Source organism: Microtus ochrogaster (genome assembly GCF_000317375.1).
Source record: "Microtus ochrogaster isolate Prairie Vole_2 chromosome 6 unlocalized genomic scaffold, MicOch1.0 chr6_random_2, whole genome shotgun sequence".
Classification (NCBI taxonomy): Eukaryota; Metazoa; Chordata; class Mammalia; order Rodentia; family Cricetidae; genus Microtus; species Microtus ochrogaster.
Genome location: NW_004949095.1, coordinates 2354422 through 2374189, shown reverse-complemented (window position 1 = coordinate 2374189; position 19768 = coordinate 2354422). Strand labels below are relative to the sequence as shown.

General features: G+C 45.9%; 1 protein-coding gene across 1 annotated transcript in view; it reads left to right on the top strand.

Moving 5' to 3' along the window:
• Window positions 1–2314: 2314 nt before the first annotated feature.
• The window catches only part of Npl (N-acetylneuraminate pyruvate lyase), a 40736-nt gene continuing 23282 nt past the window's right edge, over window positions 2315–19768 (top strand). Inside the window, exons 1-5 of the mRNA XM_013352487.2 lie at window positions 2315–2484; window positions 6949–7032; window positions 15672–15745; window positions 16627–16714; window positions 19576–19633. Of these exons, the coding sequence (XP_013207941.1) occupies window positions 6965–7032; window positions 15672–15745; window positions 16627–16714; window positions 19576–19633 (288 nt within the window). The 5' untranslated portion in view covers window positions 2315–2484; window positions 6949–6964. The remainder of the gene's footprint in view (window positions 2485–6948; window positions 7033–15671; window positions 15746–16626; window positions 16715–19575; window positions 19634–19768) is intronic.

Genomic DNA, 19768 nt, shown 5'->3' with positions numbered 1-19768 from the left:
TCGAACTCACAGAGATCCGCCTGCCTCTGCCTCCCAAGTGCTGGGATTAAAGGCGTGCGCCACCACCGCCCGGCTAGTTCTAGTTTCTTATTGGCTAATTCTAACATCTTGATTTAACCCATTTCTATTAATCTGTATATCGCCACGTGGCAGTGGCTTACCTGGAAAGATTCTAACCGGCGTCTGTCTCAGGCAGAGGATCCATGGCTTCTCTGACTCTGCTTTCTTCCTCCCAGAATTCAGTTCTATCTTCTCCACCTACCTAAGTTCTGCCCCTTTCAGGCCAAGGCAGTTTCTTTATTCATTAACCAATACAAGCAACACATAGAAAGAAGGCCCTCCTATACCACACATCCTCAGGTTGGGACTAGAGGCATGTATCACCATTCAGAAGATCCAATCTCTTTGTGTAAGTCTCCTTTCCTCAGCTGGACTTTTCTCTAAAGGGCGGAGATAAAGACTGTCCCAGAAAAATCACTCATCGTAAGGATGGTTCCAGCACTTTAAACGGGTGAGAACTTTCCCTTCTTCATAGTCAATGTCTTCAATGGGCGTAGGCTACTTGAAATGCAGGGCAACAAGCAAGGCTTCCTTCTGGGGAGGGAGGAGCTATGTAACTCAGTGAGGAGCCAAGCAGTCTTCTAGAGGATCCAGTATCATCCTGAGCTTGGCTCGTGAATAGCACACATCTTTATTCCTAGCCAGAGCTATAGAATGAGATATTGTCTCAAAGAAATTTAGTATGCACAGGGCCTGGAGAAATGGCTCATCAGTTAAGAGGACCGGTTGCTCTATCTGAGGACCTGGGTTCAAGTCCCAGTACTCACCTGGTAGCTAACAAGCAATTGTAACTCCAGTTCCAGAACATCTGGTACCCTCTTCTGACTTCCTTGGGTACCAGGCACATGGGTGATGTGCACAAAGACAAAACACTCATACAAATAAAATAAATAAATCTTTTTCAAAAAGTGCACACCACACGGGTTTGTTTTATAAATTGTTAAATAGCCGGAATGGTGCAGGCAAAGAAAGCACTTGAGAAAGTGCTTGATTATTGGTTATTTATAATCTCTTGAGCCCCACGCATGCAAAGAACCACAATGGAGTCAAAAGCCCTTTGCAAACTAGAAGGACTTTTGGATATATTTTCCCTAGATAAAATAATAAGTATTAGCCATGGCCTTTTATGGAAAATTGAGATCGATTCACATCACCAAAAGAGCTGTGGGCTTGTTTTCAGCTGTGTTCTTGCTTTCTGAGTACAGAGCCTGGTACTGGAAAGACTTGAAGAGCCAGGCATGGGTGGGGAAATGTAGCTCCATCAGTCGGTGTGTGCACCCCAGCGAGCATGAGGCCCCGGATTTGATCCTAGCCACAGTGTCACACACCTGAAACTCCATTATTTGGGGGAGGGTTTAAGGTAAGGGGGACATGGAGTTTAAAGACATCCTAGACAGAGTTCGAGGACAAATTGGGATTCAGGAGACTCTAAAAAACACTTGATGATCCCGAAACTAAAGATGTAGAGGTGCTTTGATTAAAAACACGTTTCCCTTTCAAAGGTCTTTTAATTGTTCTCAAGAACAGGGCAAAAAACTTCCTCTCTGAGTTTATGGCTAACTCATTTTTTTTTAATTTTATGTTTGTGGATGAGTGTATGCAGGAAGCATTTGATCCCCTCGATTGAAGTTAACAACCAATTGTGAGACACCATATGGGTGCTGGAGATGGAAACCGGGTATGCCTGACAGGGATTGAACCCTGGTCCTCTGAAAGAGCAGTAAGCCCTTTTAATCTCTGAGCCATCTCTCCAGCCCATAATTCTTTTTCGTTTGTCTCGTTTTGTTTTGCATTTGTTTGCTTTTGCGAGACAGGGTTTACAACCAGAGGGCTGGTTGCCGTGTCTGTGTAGTCCTGGCTGTCCTTGAACTTGTAGACTTTGGCAGCGGATCTCAGAAATCTGCCTGCCTCTGTCTCCCAGTGCAGGGATTAAAATCGTGCACAACCACCATTGACCTATAATCCACTCTTAAAATCTTCTCACTTCTCCTTTTTGTCTAGGAGAGTGCTGGGTTGGGGCACCAGCATCAGCTTGGAGAGAGCCAAGTGCCCGCTGAGCAGCTGTGACGTTTTGCAGGCTCGTGACACAACGTCTCAAATCTCACATCCAGTGCCACCAAGACTTTTTCTTACAGCTCCCAGACAGGAGGAACTTCAGGACTTCAGGAGTAGCTCACGAGGTGCAGGCGCAGGCCACACCCAGGGAGGAGCAACTAGTGCCCTGCCTAGGGATTCAAGCCAGTGGGAGAGCGGCCCCAGGGCCAGACCTGGAACTACAACCCCCAGGCTCCCCTCGCGGCCGCACGTGGTCCAGCAGCCCCTGAAAGAAAAGTGCAACAGCTTGGCTCAGTGGAAACCGCGTCCCCCGTGCACGGGAGCAACAGGGTGGCCAAAGTGAGCGTGGCGCCAACCGGAGGAGCAAAGGTAAGTACGCTGGGCGGGGGAGTTCAGGGACTGTGTGGGTGTCCCTGTCGCCTGGAGCCAGTGACACTCGGGATTCTTTGCAGACCCGGAGTAGCCCGGCCTCCAGGATCCCTCTTCTGAATCGGTCATTTAGCCTTTGAACAGAAGGGCATTTAACCATTGACTCTAATATACCTATCTCGTTTTAGGAGAGGTTGCTTTTTTTGGCTTCTTGTTTTGTGTTTTTCAATATCCAAATTTCTAGTTTGCCAAGTATTTCTCGAGTCATTCTTGTTCAGAGGTACAGCAAATCCCCCGGCTCCTTTTTAAACTGTGCGGTTTTAAAAAGAGCTCTGGCTTCTCTGCTCTGGTGTTCCTAGGCGTGGATGCCGCTGTGAGGATTCCAGGGTACTTCCCCGCTTCAACAAGAACTGTCCAAATTCTCTTTAAGTCATGGCTGTGAGAACATTGTGATCGTTTGCTCTTAATTCAAACTATAAAGAATTTTAGAGCGTAACATTCCCAAGTTGTTCTTAAAGTTTTTGTGTTTTAAAAACTTTATTATTATTAATAATGAACTGATTATTCATTGTTAAAGCTTGTTTTTGTTTTGTTGGGATGGGGGGGTGGCGGCACTTGAAACTCTATGTAGCCCTGGTTGTTCTAAAAACTTTCTCTGTAGACCAGGCTGGCCTTGAATTCACAGATATCTGCTTGACTCTGCCTCCTGAGCGCTGAGATTAATGGCACCTGTAACTAGACCCGGCTGGGGTTTTGTCTCCTTGAGACAGTGTTGTGTGTCTGGTGCTGACCTCAGACTGATCCTCCTGCCTCAGGTGACTTGCAGTCTTGGACAGGAATAAACGTGCATCCGTTTTATAAGTCTGTGAGGTTGTTTTGTGTTTTACAAGACAGAGTTTCTCTGTGTAGCCTGGCTGTCCTGCAATTTACTTGGTTGACCAAGCTGGCCTCAAACTTAGAGATCCACCTGCCTCTGTCTCCCAAGTGCTAGAACTAAAGGTGTGCACCACCATGTCCGGCTTCTGTGAGGTTTTTTAATGAAAAACAACTTTTCAGGGGAAGTTGTGAAGCTAAATAATTTCCAGCTTGGATCAAGGTATCTTTTTCTTTCACTTCACAAGGTCTCTTTGTTGTGTAGCGCTGGCTGACCTGGAACTCACAGATCTTCCTGGCTGTCTCCCAAGTATTGGGATCATTCACCCTGCCTGGATAAATCCTCTGATTTTTGTTTTGTTTTGATTTTTATGCCCTTGAAACTGGGCCTTACAAAACCCAGGCTGGTTTCCACTCACTAAGTAGCCACAGATGGATTTGAACTCCTGACCCTCCTCCTATCTCCACCTTCCAGGTGCTGGTCCTTGGATGTACAGCAATTTCCTGACTCTTAAAGTGAGTTTAAAAATAAGGCTACACGCCGGGCGGTGGTGGTGCACACTCGGGAGGCAGAGGCAGGTGGATCTCTGTGAGTTCGAGACCAGCCTGGTCTACAAGAGCTAGTTCCAGGACAGGCTCCAAAACCACAGAGAAACCCTGTCTCGAAAAACCAAAAAAATAAATAAATAAATAAGGCTACACTGAAAGGGTTGAGGTGGGAGACAAAGGCTGTGAAGCGGTGACAAGCCTCAGGGGAAGGCCGGTGGCAGCCACGGGAATGGGTTCGAGCAGTAGGCTGGTACACTGCAGGCATGAAGAAACCTTCCAGGCAGGCCAGGAAGTTGACATCTTCTGAATAGGACAGAGACAAGATTAGAAATACGGGTGTTCTGGGGGTTTCTCAGTGGTTCCCAGCCCTCGTTTTTGTCTCCCGCAGGCCCCACGTTTTTAACTACTCAAACCGCATCTAAGTGGTTACTAATTTAATAGCTCTCAAAGACACATAAGGCTGCCAATCCAAACTTAAAGAATGTTGTTGTTAAATGTGAACTAAGTGTAGTGTGAAGCAGAACACGAACGTCTACGTAGCCAGAGCAGACCGTTTTATCAAGGATGCTCAATGGTGGCTGGCTCAAGCGCTTGGCTTTCTTATCTTTGTGATGTTCTTGTCTTGTGAAGGTCCTCTTGGACCTAGGTCGATGACCACGGATCCAGATAAAAAGTAGCATGGGGTAAGTCATGAGAAGGATAGGGAGAGGAAGGAAGCCCCAGGTAAGAAGATAGCAGAGAGTAAATGACTCAGAACCTCAATAAACAAAAGTGCTAAGTGCTCTGGAGGAGTCACTAGGGAGGAGTCACTAGCCCAGATAACTGTTCCCACTGGATAGGGCTTCATGGAGAACAATGAGCCTGTGCTTCCGTGACCATGGGCCTAGCACATCACGCGTGTTGTGTCAGTTCGTTCATTTTACCCTATGAACTATGGTTACTATCATCCTCATTACAGAAGGATAAAGAAGCATAGAGAAATAAATGGTAGCGCCAAGCCGCAGGCCCTTGGTGTCTGACTCCAGAGCTACCTTCTCTCTCCTCTCATGGAAGGAAAGGGAAGAACTTGAGAGACTAGAATTGGCCGGCTCACTCTGGGTATCCTGAGTTACCATCATTGTAGGTGTGCCAGATGCATTGTGGTTCGCCTGGATCCCGGCTCTTTCCCAGGATACCCATTTCCTCTGTCAGGTCTGCATTAATCTAGATAGGTTCACTCTGCCCGATGGGAAGGCCCGCCGGATCCAGATGAATGAATGAAACAAGGTTGCTCACTCCAGTGAGTCCCTGTCGGAGAGCATTGCCAGGTGCAATGAGAAGAGCTCGGTCAGTCTCCCGCATCACCAGACAGGAATTGAAAACCAGGTGTTAATGAGCGTGTGGCTTAATTGGCTAAGTGCCGACCATGCACAAAAAGCTGGGTTTCATGCTGAACCCCAAAAAAATCAGTGTGTTGGCACATGCATCGTCAGGTGCAATGAGAAGAGCTCGTTCAGTCTCCCACATCATCAGACAGGAATTGAAAACCAGGTGTTAATGAGCGTGTGGCTTAATTGGCTAAGTGCCGACCATGCACAAAAAGCTGGGTTTCATCCTGAACCACAAAAATCAGTGTGTTGGCACATGCCTGTAATGCAGTTTGCGAGACGAGATTGGATATGGTTGTAGGACCCTCACCTCTTATCTCAAAGGGCTGAGAAGAAATTTCCTAGCGGAATGTTTTCCCAGGAAGATAGTGGCCTTCCCCTCTCCCACCCAGGAGATTCCGAGCACAAGGTCACTTAGCTCAGCCTAGCCAGCCACCTGGTACAGGCTGATAAAGATGGCCTAACTCAGGAACAGTGGCCTTGCTCTAAGAACAAGGAAAAAGCTGACTTAGCAGAATGGGAGGGAGCAAAAGTCATGGCACCCATGCCAAAGCAGCTTCAAAGATTCTCTTTGTAATTGTGCCTTTAAAAGCTTACCCCACAGAGGAGATACAACTCCTCTCTCTCCCTCATTGTAACGGGGATGGAGATGAGTTCCAAACATGTTTGTATTATGCTGATTAAACCTTGCTTAATACAGTCTGGGCCTCTCTGGTGGTCTCTCTCTGGGGGTCATACTCTGGACACAGTATGGTGACACACACCAGTAATCCCAGAGAGACAGGAAGAGCAGGAGTTTAAGGTCACCCTCGGCTGCATAATGAATTGGAGGCCAGCAGGGCTTACAAAAAAAAAAAAAAAAAAAGCAAAGGATCCGCAGCTTGATGCCAAGCCTGACAACCAGAGTTTGATTCCTGAAATCCACATGGGGAAAGATGAATGGATTCCCAAAGTTGCCCTCTGACCTCTGCACATGTATTGTAGTATATGTGTGCTCATATACCTAGGCACAATAAATGTTAAAAAAAAGTGACCAAAAAAATCAAATTTAGCATATCAGAGGATACATAGGTTAATTGGATGATAGTTAATATTCTTTTTTTTTTTTCAAGTCAAAGTTTCTCTGTATAGCTTTGGAGTGTGGCCTCAAACTCACAGAGATGCGCCTACCTCTCCCTCTTGAGTGCTGGGATTAAAGGCATGCGCCACCACCATCTGGCTAGTTAATGTGATTCACTCAACCCTTAAGTGCTAGGTTTTGTTGGGATTCCCCGTAAGATATGGAGAAGAAAAGGCCTTCTTTCTGACTATCTCCAGTTTAAGTAATAGCAATTTCTCACGTGTTTGAGGCCCCAGAGTGAAGTTGCAGCTCTGGTCCTGGGTCTGCTGGGTTTTACTTTTACTTCTACTCTTGAGATCTGGAGTTTCCCCAACTTTATGTAGCTAAAAGAGAAGGCCTCCCAGAAGGTGCTTTCCTCGGTCCACCTTCTCTCTGCCCTAAAGTCTCCCCACCAATGTAATGCAGCTCTAATTTTTACATTCTCTTCTACTTGTTCTGGGTGTTTCTATGTTGTAAGCGTATTTTACAATACTAACCTGGGATTGAACTTTGGCCTGGGAGTTTGGTCATTAATTGATGTTCCTTGAAGAAAGAGAATGACACTGTGTTTTCCAGCCCTTCCAGAAGCTCCATGGCCTTCCCTAAGAAGAAACTCCGGGGTCTTGTTGCTGCCACCCTCACCCCAATGACCGAGAATGGGTAACTATCAGGGCGGCAGGGAAGGGCAGGGGCACAGTGGGTCCTGTTACCATCCACTGAAAAGGTCAGAAGCTCCAGGAGTCGCTGCACCTCTGGGGTGGTCTGCACATGTAAACATGTATACTCAAAAACACATCCATCAGCACACACACACACACCACAAAGAAACCAAAGCATGTTCATACACGTTATTTTAGTTAGAATATTGCTGTGATGAAGCCATGACCAAAAGCAGTTTTACTTTTACATCTACTCTTGAGATCTGGAGTTTCCCCAACTTTATGTAGCTAAAAGAAAAGGCCTCCCAGAAGGTGTTTTCCTCGGTCCACCCTTTCTCTGCCCTAAAGTCTCCCCACCAATGTAATGCAGCTCTAATTTTTACATTCTCTTCTACTTGTTCTGGGTGTTTCTATGTTGTAAGCATATTTTACAATACTAACCTGGGGTTTTGCTTACACTACATATCGCCAGTCGTCATCAAAGGCAGACAGGCAGGAACTCAAACAGGACAGGAGCTGATGCAGAGGTCATGGAGGGGTACTGTTTACTGACTTAATTCCCCCTGGCCTGCTCAGCCTTTCTTATAGCACCCCAGAACCACCTGCCCAGGGATGTCACCGCCCACAGTGGGCTGATCCTCCCCATAGCAATCAGTAATTATGGTTTTGATTTTTTTGTTTGTTTGTTTGTTTGTTTGTTTTGTTAGGATTTTGAGACACTGTTTCTCTGGGTATCTTCTGCTGCCTTAGAACTAACTCTGTAGACCAGGCTGGCCTCAAATTCATAGATTCCCTGCTCTGCCTCCCGAGTGCTGGGGTCAAAGGTGCGCACCATCACCACCCAGCTTGGTTTTGTTTCTTTGGCTGTACCCCATACATGGCCACGCACCATGCATGACTGTGTACCATACATGACCATGTACCATGCATGACCATGCCCCACCATACATAACCATGCACCACCATATATGACTATGCACCACACATGACCATACACTTATATATGACCATGCATCATAAATGACCATGCATCATACATGACTATGCTCCTCCTTGGACACTTGACACAAGGGGAGCAGCCACTTCCTTGTACTGAATGTTATTGACCCATCAGAACTGAATTTGCCACCTTTAAGCTTCCTCCTCTTGTAAGAAAAGAAACTTACCCCATACCTACAAAATGATAAGCATTAAGTAAGATAATCCTTAGAACAGTGCTTTGTCTCTGCACTTAGGGCAACAGCTTGAGCTGTTACTGTGACCAGAGACAAGGATAAGAGGAAGATGGGCCAACTAGTACTCCTCTTAAAGGCCGTTTTGGGGGGAGTTCTGTTCCTGAATTTGTAACCTTTTTAGAACTTTGAATTCTCATTCAAAGGAGGCCACGTCACATATTCCTTAGCTATTTCAAGCCCAAGACTCTATGAAAAACTCCCATCCTTCCTGGAACTTAACTTGCTGACATATTATTTAGATCACTCTGTTGGCTAATAGCCTTTTTTTCCCCCTGTTACTTCTTCTTTTCCACAACTTCTGGGAAAGACTGAAGTCAGCTGTTTTTCAGTATCAGCTGCTAGTTGGGTAGATAAGCAGGAGCCATGTGACTACATGAGCAGGCTGGATTTGCTTCCGGCTACAGAGTCAGATCCTGTCTGAAACAAAACTCAGCACATTCCTCTTGTCCTTGCTGTGTTAGCCTCTGAGATGGCTTCACCAAGCAGCCTTTTCATCTGGGACACACTGAGAGCGGCTGTGTGTCCTTCCCTACTCTGCTGTTCCCTGGAATCACAGGCCCAGAGTATTAGAGGTGACTAACAGGTCTCTGAAATCTAGGGGTGCTTGTACACACCTGCAAACTCACTAGCATGAGAATTTGTTGAAGGCAACTAAATTAACTACTCAGTGAGGGCAGGGCCAGCCTGAGCTGTGTTAACTCTGTTTCTCTCATCACTTGTCCCATCAAAATACTCTTAGCCTGAAGAGATGACTCAGTGGTTCAGACACTGCCTACTGTTCCAAAGGATCTGGGTTCAAGTCCCAGCACCCACATAGTAGCTTACAATCATCTATCCAGGCATCTGATGCCCTCTTCTGGCCTTCGAGGGCACCGGGCATGCGCATGGTGCACTGACTTACATGCAGACAAAAACCCGTACACATTAAATCAACAAATCTAAAAGAAAATTAAAACAAACAAAGCCACTCCTGTATACACAAAGTGCTTTAGAACACCCAAGAACAAGTGGACATTAACCTGTTTAGCCACAGTAAAAGCTGGCCTTCTGACATTGTTTCCAAAACACTGGATGGAAAGAAAAAGCATGTGGAATATAGTATGTTCGCCCAAGTCATATGGCATCATGGCAGTGTTTCTAACCTGGCTTGCAACAGAAAAGCACAGCTCCATAATGCCAAGTAACTGAATACAAACTATTGCATGTGCACGCATGCACGCACACACATATGAATAACCTTGGCTGTCCTGGAACTTGATTTTTGGATCAGGCTATCCTTGAACTCACAGAGAACTACCTGCCTCCGCCTCCCAAGTGCTGGGATTAAAGGTATGCAAAACCATGCTCAGCCTTTTTTTCTCCTTAATCTCATAAATGCTAATAATTTGTCTCTTATATAAGATGATATCCTAGAATAGGGAAATTGGAAGGGGAAAAAAAAGCGAGTTTTCTTTAAAGTATCTGCCAGCGCCACTGGTGGCACATGCCCTTAATCCCAGCACTCAGGAGGCAGAGGCAGGCAGCTCTCTGAGTTACAGGACAGCCTGGGCTACAGAACAAGTTCCAGGACAGCCTGGGGTACACAAGGAAACCCTGCCCCACCCCCCAAAGTATCTTTCAGGTTTACATCAAGGAGCTACCTTGCCTTTCACAGTTGTCACTCAGTCCTCTAGAGATGGCTGAGTGATTCAGAGAACTTGCAGCCCTTGTAAAGGGCCCAGCACCACATGTTGACATTCAAGGGTCCTTAACTCCTAACTCCAGTTCCATTGCGCTCTCTTCTGGACTTCTTAGCTACTAGGTGCTCACATAGTATACAAACATACATCCAAATAAAATATTCACATGCTGAAAAAAATAATAAATAAGCCTTAAAAAACTGTCCTTGGGCTATCAAAATGGCCCAGTGGGTCAAGAGCTTAAATCCCCACAACCCACATAAAAAACAGGCATGGTAGCCCTTGTCTGTAATCCCCAGACAGTAGATAAAGCCAGAGAGATTCTGGGAAGTTCTAGAGCTATCTAGCCTGGATTACACAGCAGCAAACAAAAGACCCTGTCTGAACCAAGGTACCAAGTAAGGACTGCTAGTGGAGGCTATCCTCCAACCTGTACACGCTCTGTCACACGTGAACACACCCAAGCACAAGGACACACAAAGATAAAGACAAGCTGTCCTTCATGTCCTGCAAAGGAAGACTTCAGCTCTAAAGCGCTCTGGTGCTTGAGTGTCTACAGTCCTCTGCTCTGACGCCATTAGCAACTCTGTGGGTTTCACAATTCCGTAAGACTTCAAAGTTCTAGCCACACCATTCCATCTCCACCCGGCAGCCTAGTGTGCATCCTCGTAAGTAAATCTGGCAGATCATTCTCCTCTCCTGGAGCTGGCTGTCTCTCCTCTTCCAAAGCCTTACTTCTCGCTGTATGGTCCTTGGACCAGTTATTCCAGTACCACACAGGACCCTGATAGGCTCGCAGGCCTCGGGCCCTGCCACATCCCACTAGTCAGAACCTGCCTTTGAACAGTGGTTCGTTAGAGCCTGAGATGAACTAGCCTGCAGATGAAAGCCAGACTCCCAGAGATACAGGAGTCCTGCACAAGCTGCCTTTCGTTTCTGGCTTCATTTGTTTCCCCAAATAGCATCACATCCTCTCTTTCTTCCCAGGCTCTGTTCCTTGGCTCATTCTGTTTTCTTGACTTTTTCCACTGCTACCTTTTCCTTAACATATCAGCTTACCTGTCCAAACGTTTGCAGGAGTGAAAGGGAGGAATTTCTTTTCCTCCTCCCCCTCTGAAGAGTTCATCTTCCCCTTCACTGAAACACACTAACAATAGATGAGTAAGGATGGATACAACACTCATTCTCCAGGCCTGGAAATGGCAACCACAATACTAAAAAGACAACATTGGTTAGGTTTGAGCATCCTCTTTAGTGAGTGGGGGGTGGGAGGACTGCAGGCGCTTTTAGAGGAAAATACCCAAGCCCAGAGTAAACAGTAGTTTGTAAATGGTTCTCTAGAACGATTGTCTTGGCATGGTGACATTCCTAGTCACCACAGGTGATTACCTCTAGGTAAGGTTTCAGGAGGACATAGGACAGCAATTGTCCCTCTGGAGGGATGTCCAGTAAGAGAATTTCCAAGAGTGATCCACCCTGCACCCAGGAGAAGCAACAGCAGGTCAGAAAGTCCCTGATTCTGAGGGGGTTTGTTTTGTTTTGTTTTTGTTTATTGAGACAGGGTTTCTCTGTAGCATTGGAGCTTGTCCTGGAACTTACTCTATAGACCAGGCTGGCCTCAAACTCCTCTGCCTCTGCCTCCTGAGTGCTAGGATTAAAAGCGTGTACCACCACTACCCAGCTGATTGTGAGGACTTTAACTATTTAGTTCAAAGCTCTTAGTGTACTAAGCATCATAAGCTGGGTTTTCTCAAGCCCCAACCCATCCTTGGCAATTTTTCCCATTTCTTCTTTTAAAAAAAAAGAGAGAAAGGGTAGAAGCTCCCTCCTGTGTGACCCCCCCATGATACTCAGTGTATACCTTTTTATATTGAATCAAATTCATCTGTTTTATGATGACTTTTATCATAACTTCTTTATTTTATATCTGTATGGGGGCACATGTGCCACGGTACACACATGAAGGTCAGAAGACAACTTGTGGCCGCCAGTTCTTCCCTCCCACCATGGAGATCCCAGGGGTTGAACTCGGGTTGTCAGGCTTGGCCTTAAGTGCCATCACCCACTGAGCCATCTTGCAGCCCACGATAACATTTGATTGTTTTGTGCCTGCATTTTTCCAGCAGGATTTGAGCTGTTTTAACTTAAGGTGGGCATCATACAATGACCAAACGTGTGTCTTATTTATCTTTATACGTTCAGCATCTAAGTGTCGACTTGTCATTTTATCAGGGAACGTACCACAGGGATGACTAACGTGACTGTCGGAGAAAGGAAGTCAGTGTTTGACTGAACAAACATTGTGTGTCAGTCATCATGATGGGCATTTTATCCATGCAGTCCAGTTTCATCTGACACCTCCACCGGGGTCCGGGGACCTACAGCTCTATTTCATAGCTGAAGAAATTTTATTTGGGTACACTAATACATACCTGTGGTCCAAGTTCCTTAGGAGACTCAGACAAGATCATCTCAAACTGGACAATGCAATAAACTGGAGGGGGGTGCAAAATGTCAAGAAAAAGTTGCATTTTCTCTGTCAGATGTCAGAGTGTGGCAAATGCCTTTTTCTGCTGCGCCACCTTACAGGCCCCGGGTCCATTGGTGAGTGAGCAACTGAATGTCTCAGTCAAGAGTCGCAAACTTAACCACCTACAGCAAGTGTCAGGCAGGAATCACAAGCTCTGAGGTAGCTGGCAGGACATGGGGCCTTTAACAGTACAGATGCCAGCCTTACTGTTTTGAGAAGTTAGCCTTAGCCAGATGTGGCGCCCCAGGCCTTTAATCTCAACACACTAGGGGAAGAGTCTCCATAGTGAGTTCCAGACAGCCAGGGCTATGTAGAGAGGCTTTGTCTAGGATAGTCAGGGCTACCTAGTGAGACCCTGTCTCTAAAAACAAAAGAAAAAAAAAGCCTTGTTAGATATGTGACTTTTTAGTCGTTTGTGGACACACATGATCATGTGCGTGTGCATGTAGAAGGCAGAAAAACCTCAAAATATTGTTCCTCACATGCCATCTGCCTTATTTTTTTGAAACAGTCAGTAGCCTGGAGCTCCCCAAGTAGGCTAGGCTGGCAGGCCTGTGAGCCCCGGGATCTGCTGCCTGTCAGGAAATATTTTTTGGTATATTTTTACCTGGGTTCTTTGCACCAGGCTCGGGTCCTTGTGCTTGCAGGGCAAATGTGTCACCAAAGTCCCCAGCCCAAAAGCGTGACAGTCAGATAGACGTTGTTCTAAAGTCTGCCCCTTTTCAGCCTGTGCCGTAGTTCCAAAGGGGCACAGGCGGAGAACCTTTTCTAGATGATTCTTCCATTGCCCTAGAAATTCAAGCATTAGTGTTTCTTTTAAAAAAAATAGGTAATACAGTTTCTATGAGCCTGAGTAGAATTGACACCCAGCGCAGCCGAAGGAGTGTGGCAGGGAAGAGGGAAGAGTATGGGGTGGAAACCCTTTCCCCTGAGGCCAAGCATAATAAAATAGAATAAATAAAAAACAAAAAAGTACATGTGAAGTTCACTGAGGAAGGAGAAGGAGCTTGACTTTCACCTTCCTACCTCTGACTGAGGGTACAGCCAGCTCCCTAGAAAGAGGAGCATGCCCAGACAGACCCAGACAGGTGGCAGCTCCCAGAAGAGTGGGAGGAACTGAGGAGGCAGGTTCTCCCCCAGATATCCCGCCCCATGACTTCTTCCAAACCTCCCTTAATTCTTTACTTAGTCATAGCTTTCGGGTTTTAGTTAATTATATACACAGCCTCCTAATGGTGAAGTTACAGAATATCGCAGGCCTGAAGGCAAAGTAGCTGTGAGTATCCACCCACATCAGCGTGTGTTTGTGTGCACGGAGCACTGGAGCAGAGAGCGGGCAGCGCTGTGATGTTGGGGCCCGAAACACAGTAAAAAGAGCCTTCCCCTCGTGGCCTTAAAACTCCCCCTAAGTACCCTTTTCCCAGCTGTGGGCCCAGCTCTGTCTTCCCTCACCCCCGTAGGCAGTCGCTCTGTCTGCAGTCTTTGCTTTCAGTATCTTTTTCTTTCAAACTCAAAATCCGCCGAATTTTCTTCTCTCTCTTTGTTTCTAGTCCCTTGGCTGAAATACACTTTGATGTCTGCTATCTAGGTGCACCAGATTTTTTTTATTGTTGTTTAAGGAATAGAATAAGTAAAGATGAAAAGAATGGTAATAAGGCTGAACGCAAATTAGGCTGCTCCAGTCCTTCTGCACAAAAACACAAATGATAGCCTGCTAAGTTATCTGTGTTCTTGGCAGTGTAACCATGGTTCTGCATCAGTAAACCCAGACTCGCCACGCTGCTTTCCTTTGAGTTTTTACTCTCAGTCATCCATCCTCCCCACATCAATTTTTCTTTTTTGTTTTGTTTTGGTTTGGTTTTAATGAGTTATCTTTTATAATTTATTTATTATTATTTTATGTGCATTAATGTTTTCCCTGCAGGTATGTCCATGCAAGGGAGCCAGATCCCCTAGAATAGAGTTACAGACAGTTCCAAGCTGCCATGTGGGTGCTGGGAATTGAACCCAAGTCCTCTGGAAGAGCAGGCTTAACCTCTAAGCCATCTCTCCAGCCCCTTGGGTTTTTTTGTTTGTTTGTTTTTTGTTTTGTTTTGTTTTGAGACAGTGTCTCTCTGTGTAGCTTTGGCTGTCCTGGGACTCACTCTGTATATCAGGCTGGCCTCAAACTCAAAGATACGCCTGCCTCTACTTCCCGAGTACTGGGATTAAAGGTATCCACCACCATTGCCCTGTGCCACCTTAATTTTCCGTAGTGGTAGGCCATTTCATGCAGTTTTGGAGCCCAGTCACCAATCTTTGAATTGATATGAGTTAAGAGGCCGCTCCTGAGCATTCTCAGCTAAAGGTCATACTATTTTTAAAAAACAATTTGTTTCTTTCTAGTTTATATGTTCGGTGTTTTGCCTATATGTATGTATGTATGTGTATCACATGCATGGCTGTTGTATGTATTTGCCTGTGTGTGTATGTGCATCACATGCATGGCTGTTGCCCTAGGAGCAGGGTATCGGGTCCTCTGGAACTAGAGTTTCAGACGATTATAAGCCACCATGTGGGTGCTGGAATCAAACCTGGGTCTTCTGCAAAAGCAACAAGTGTTCTTACCCACTGAACCATCACTCTAGTCCCAGGTCATAATTTTAAAAGAAAAGATGGAAGAACCATCTGGAAGCACGCTTAGCTCACAGTCATGGGGCACTTATGAAAGGATTAAAGTAGCAGAAGCGCCTCTGGGAATGCTTGCCTTGCGCCAGAAGGTTTCTCCTGGAAACAAAGGGAACGGTACTAGGGTGCTGAGATGGCTCGGTGGGTAGGTGTTTGTGTCATCCCCAAACCTGATGGTTTGGTTCAATCCCTGGGACCCACATGATGGACAGAAAGAATAGACTTCCCAAAAGTTGTCCTCTGACCTCTACACACATGTTGTCTGTCTGTCTGTCTGTCTGTCTGTCTGTCTGTCTGTCTCTCTCTCTCTCTCTCTCTCTCTCTCTCTCACACACACACACACTTGTATATATACATCATCATCACTACCACCAGTTGATACCTGGTACACGCTAGGCATGCTATCTACTGAGCTATGTACACAACCCTGGAGTAGACTTTTAATAATTATTAATATGAACAGTTCTTAAGTGGTGAACTGGTTGAATAATCACCTAAAAAAGACATTCTTACTTTTCTTGTCTTTCAGAGAAATCAACTTTCCTGTAATTGGTCAGTATGTGGATTACCTGGTTAAAGAACAGGGCGTGAAGAACATTTTTGGTAAGTAACCTCGTGAATTCTCTGTGTGTATTTAGCTCGAGCCTTAGCTAGTAGTAGACCTCACCTGACCAGAACCTCTGGGATGTGTCAGAGGTTATAGGGGAACCTGCTGGGATAACTAAACGTTCTGAGTGTACAGACTCAATAATACTAGGTCTGCAGATTCCTTGGGAGTATCTCATTTGCAGTGTGCAACAAACGTATTGTTTTTATCCCCATTTAGAGACAAAACTCTCTAGCATAGAGATTCTTGAGATCATGAAACCAAAAGGCAGTAGAATAACGGCAAAGCCTGCTTAAGTGATATTGTAGCCCGGCATGCCGTGAGTACCAGCACTTGGGAAGTAGAGATGTGGATCTCTGATTTCAGGGCCAGCCTGGTCTACAAAGCAAGTTCCAGGACAGCCAGGGCTACACAGAGAAACCCTATCTAAAGACCTGGAGAGGTGATTCAGTGGTTAAGACTCTTGCCTTCCTTGTAAAGGACCTGATTGGATTCCCAGCGCCCACATCAATACATGTCACAGCTGGCTTTCCTATTATCTTTGATAAGATAAAGGTAGAAAGAAAGCCCAAGAGGCTGGAGAGCACTGGCTGCTCTTCCAGAGGTCCTGAGTTCAGTCCCTGGTAACCACACGGTGGGTCACACCCATCTAATAATGAGATCTGGTGCCCTCTTCTGGCCTGCAGGCATGCATGCAAGACCAAGTCTGAGGTAAAAATGGCCAAGTGGCACTTCCCGCTCCAGGCTCCATCCTCTGTTTATTCAGTGTGCCATTTCCTCTCAAGCAGGGGTTTCATACCCTCCACCTCCAGACTCAGGGTTGGAGGAACAAAAGGCACTGACTGGTCCCACTGACTGACCTCTTTGTTTGCAACAGTGAATGGCACCACGGGAGAAGGCCTGTCCCTGAGCATCTCTGAGCGTCGCCAGGTGGCAGCGGAATGGGTGACACAGGGGAGGAACAAGTGAGTAACTGCTGGGATGAGATGCAGTTCATGGACAAGGTCTAGATGGAGCAAGACTTTTCCCGCTGTCTGAGCCCTGCCACCTCCCCGTCAGCTGCGGGGCAAGATCGGGGGCTCTGAGCCTCCCACACTTGGCAAGGAGCGGCCTTCCCTTCTCCGTGGAAGGGTAGCCAGGCCACAGAGCACACCTGCCCCCTTTCAGGAACTGTCTCTCATCCACCTAGAAGGCAAGTCGACTTGCTAGCGTGTATATCATCCCTCTGCCAAGGGATATGGTTTCTATGGCTGTGATGAAACCCATGACCACAAGCAGCTTGGAGGGAAAGGGTTTATTTGGTCTATGCTTCCACATCATAGTTCATCCCTGAGGGAAGATAGGGTAGTTGCTCAAACAAAGCAGGGTCCTGGAGGCAGGGGCTGATTCAGGGACCGTGGAGGGGTGCTGCTTACCGGCTTGCTCCTCCTGATTTCCTCGATGGGTTTTGCTATGCACCATCTCTTTAAGAGCTGAGCCCTCCCACATCTTCCGTAAAGACTTGCCTACAGGGCACTGTATGGAGGGATTTTCTCACTAAGATTCCTTTTCCTAGATGACCCTACCTTGTCAAATTGACATGAAACTAGCCAGGCCACCTGCTGCTTCACACCAGGGACCTGGAGCAAAGTCTTTGCCCCCAGTTTCCTTTCCATCCAATGGGGAGTCAGGTTGTGAAACCCAAGACTCCCCCCCCCCACCTTCTGATTAAGTGTAAACTAAGATGAAGAGTGATCGGTAGTGTTTAGATGGAGGCAGAATATTGGAGGTTAGCAGGAACAGCGGAGCAAAGACCCTCAATGTGGCTAAGTGGGGTAGAGAGCAGGGAGATGGCGTCTACCCAGGAACCTTCTTCATCTCTGTGTTGGAATGCTAGCACATCCCAGCAGAGTGATTTGCTGGGTGGACTTTTTCTTATCACTATTTTTACTTATTTTTATTTATTTGTCTATTTTGGGTGGTTTGTTTATTTTTTTACACAGGTGAATTTACAGGTGAATCACCTGCCCAGTTCCTTTATTTTAATTATTATTATTAGTGTGTGTGAAATGTGGGGAGGGGCAGCATGGATGATCAAAGGACAGCTTGGGGGATGCGTGTTCTCCTCCCCTCGTGTGGGTCCTGGGGATAGAACTCTGGCCCTTTTGCTTGACAGCAAGCACCCTTAACCCATGAGTTGTCTCTCCAGGCTTGTATGCGCTCGCTCGCTCTCTCTTTCTTTCTCTCTCTCTCTCTCTCTCTCTCTCTCTCTCTCTCTCTCTCACACACACACACACACACACACACACACACACACACCTCATTATGTAGCTAAAGATGGCCTTGAACGTTTGATCCTCCTGGGTACACAGTGCACCAGGAAACTGGAGTGTTCTACTATTTTATTTATTTATTTATTTATTTTTGAGATGGGGTCTCTCTGCATTGCCCTGTCTGTCCTGGGACTCACTCTGTAGACCAGGCTAGCCTTGAACTCACAGAGAGGCCCCCTGCCCCTGCCTCCCAAATTCTGAGATTAAAAGTGGGCCACCATGCTTGGTTTCTAAGGAGTGCTCTAGTCCTAGGACCTGGTGCCACTAGGACCTATTTTAATCCCAGCTTTTGGGGACAGAGACAGGTGAATCTCTGTGAGTTTGAGGTCAGCCTGGTCTACATAATGAGTTCCAGAGCAACATAATAGAGAAAACCTATCCCCAAAATGGATGGATGGATAGATAGATAGATAGATAGATAGATAGATAGATAGATAGATAGATAGATAGATAGATAGATAAGGGTAGAGGAAATGGTTTAACAGGTAAAAGCACTTTCATACAAGCCTAACAACTGGAGGTCAATACCCCCCCCCCCCCCCCGTACTCACACAGGATTATTGACTGTCCCTGGGTCACCATGTGTGTGCTGAGAATCAAACCTGGCTCCTCTGAAAGAGCTGCCAAGTGCTTTTAAATGCTGACCCATCTCTCCAGCCCTAAAATAACTTCCTCTTGGGGCCAGTTTATTTGCTAAATGAGCACAGAGAAATGTCTTCATGCACTTTTTAAAACTGCACTGCCAGGGATCAAATCCAGAGCTGCTTCCTGCGCATTAGGCCAGCACCGTGCCTCTGAGCTCTAACTCAGATATCTCTGGACTTTTGTATTTTTCATTTTGAGATAAGGGTCTCCATAACTTCCCAAGGTTTACTTGAACTTGTGATCCTCCTGTGGTTGTTGGGAATTAATTATAGACCTGATGCCACTAGGACCTATTTTTATTTATTCTTGCCTACTTTTTTAGTTTTTAAATAATATTTTTTAAAATTCCTTGAGAGTATTACATAATGTATTTTTAATTTTGTTATGTTTTGAAGACAAGGTTTTAATAAGTTCCCCAGGTTGGCCTTGAACTTGAGGTCCTCCTGCCTCAGCTTTCCAAGTATCAGAGATTACAGACCTGTGCCACTAGGCCCTGTTTTCATTTATTCTTGCCTAGTAGTGGGGTTTCGAGTTTTTGTTGTTTAGTTTTGTGTTTGTTTTGATTTTTTATTATACTGTATGTATAATTATTATACTGTATGTATATATATATATATATATATATACATACATACATGACACACACATACATGTACATAAACTCTTGTGCCATAGTATGTGGATAGAGGTCAAAGGACGACTTTTGGGAATGGATTCTCTTGTTTCATGTTGTGGGTCCCAAGAACCATGATAGAATTGATTCAACTGCTGTATTAGTCTTGAGGCTATTAAGCCAGCACAAACAGGATGGTGCAGCCGTTCTGTGTTCTTCTAAACTCCAGGTGGTTCACACTGCTTCTCTCTTGCAGGTTGGACCAGGTGGTGATTCACGTGGGAGCACTAAGCGTGAAGGAGTCACAAGAACTGGTATGGATATTTGAGGGACCTTCATTCTTTTTTGTGTGTGTGTGGTTTTTCGAGACAGGGTTTCTCTGTGGTTTTGGAGCCTGTCCTGGAACTAGCTCTTGTAGACCAGGCTGGTCTCAAACTCACAGAGATCCG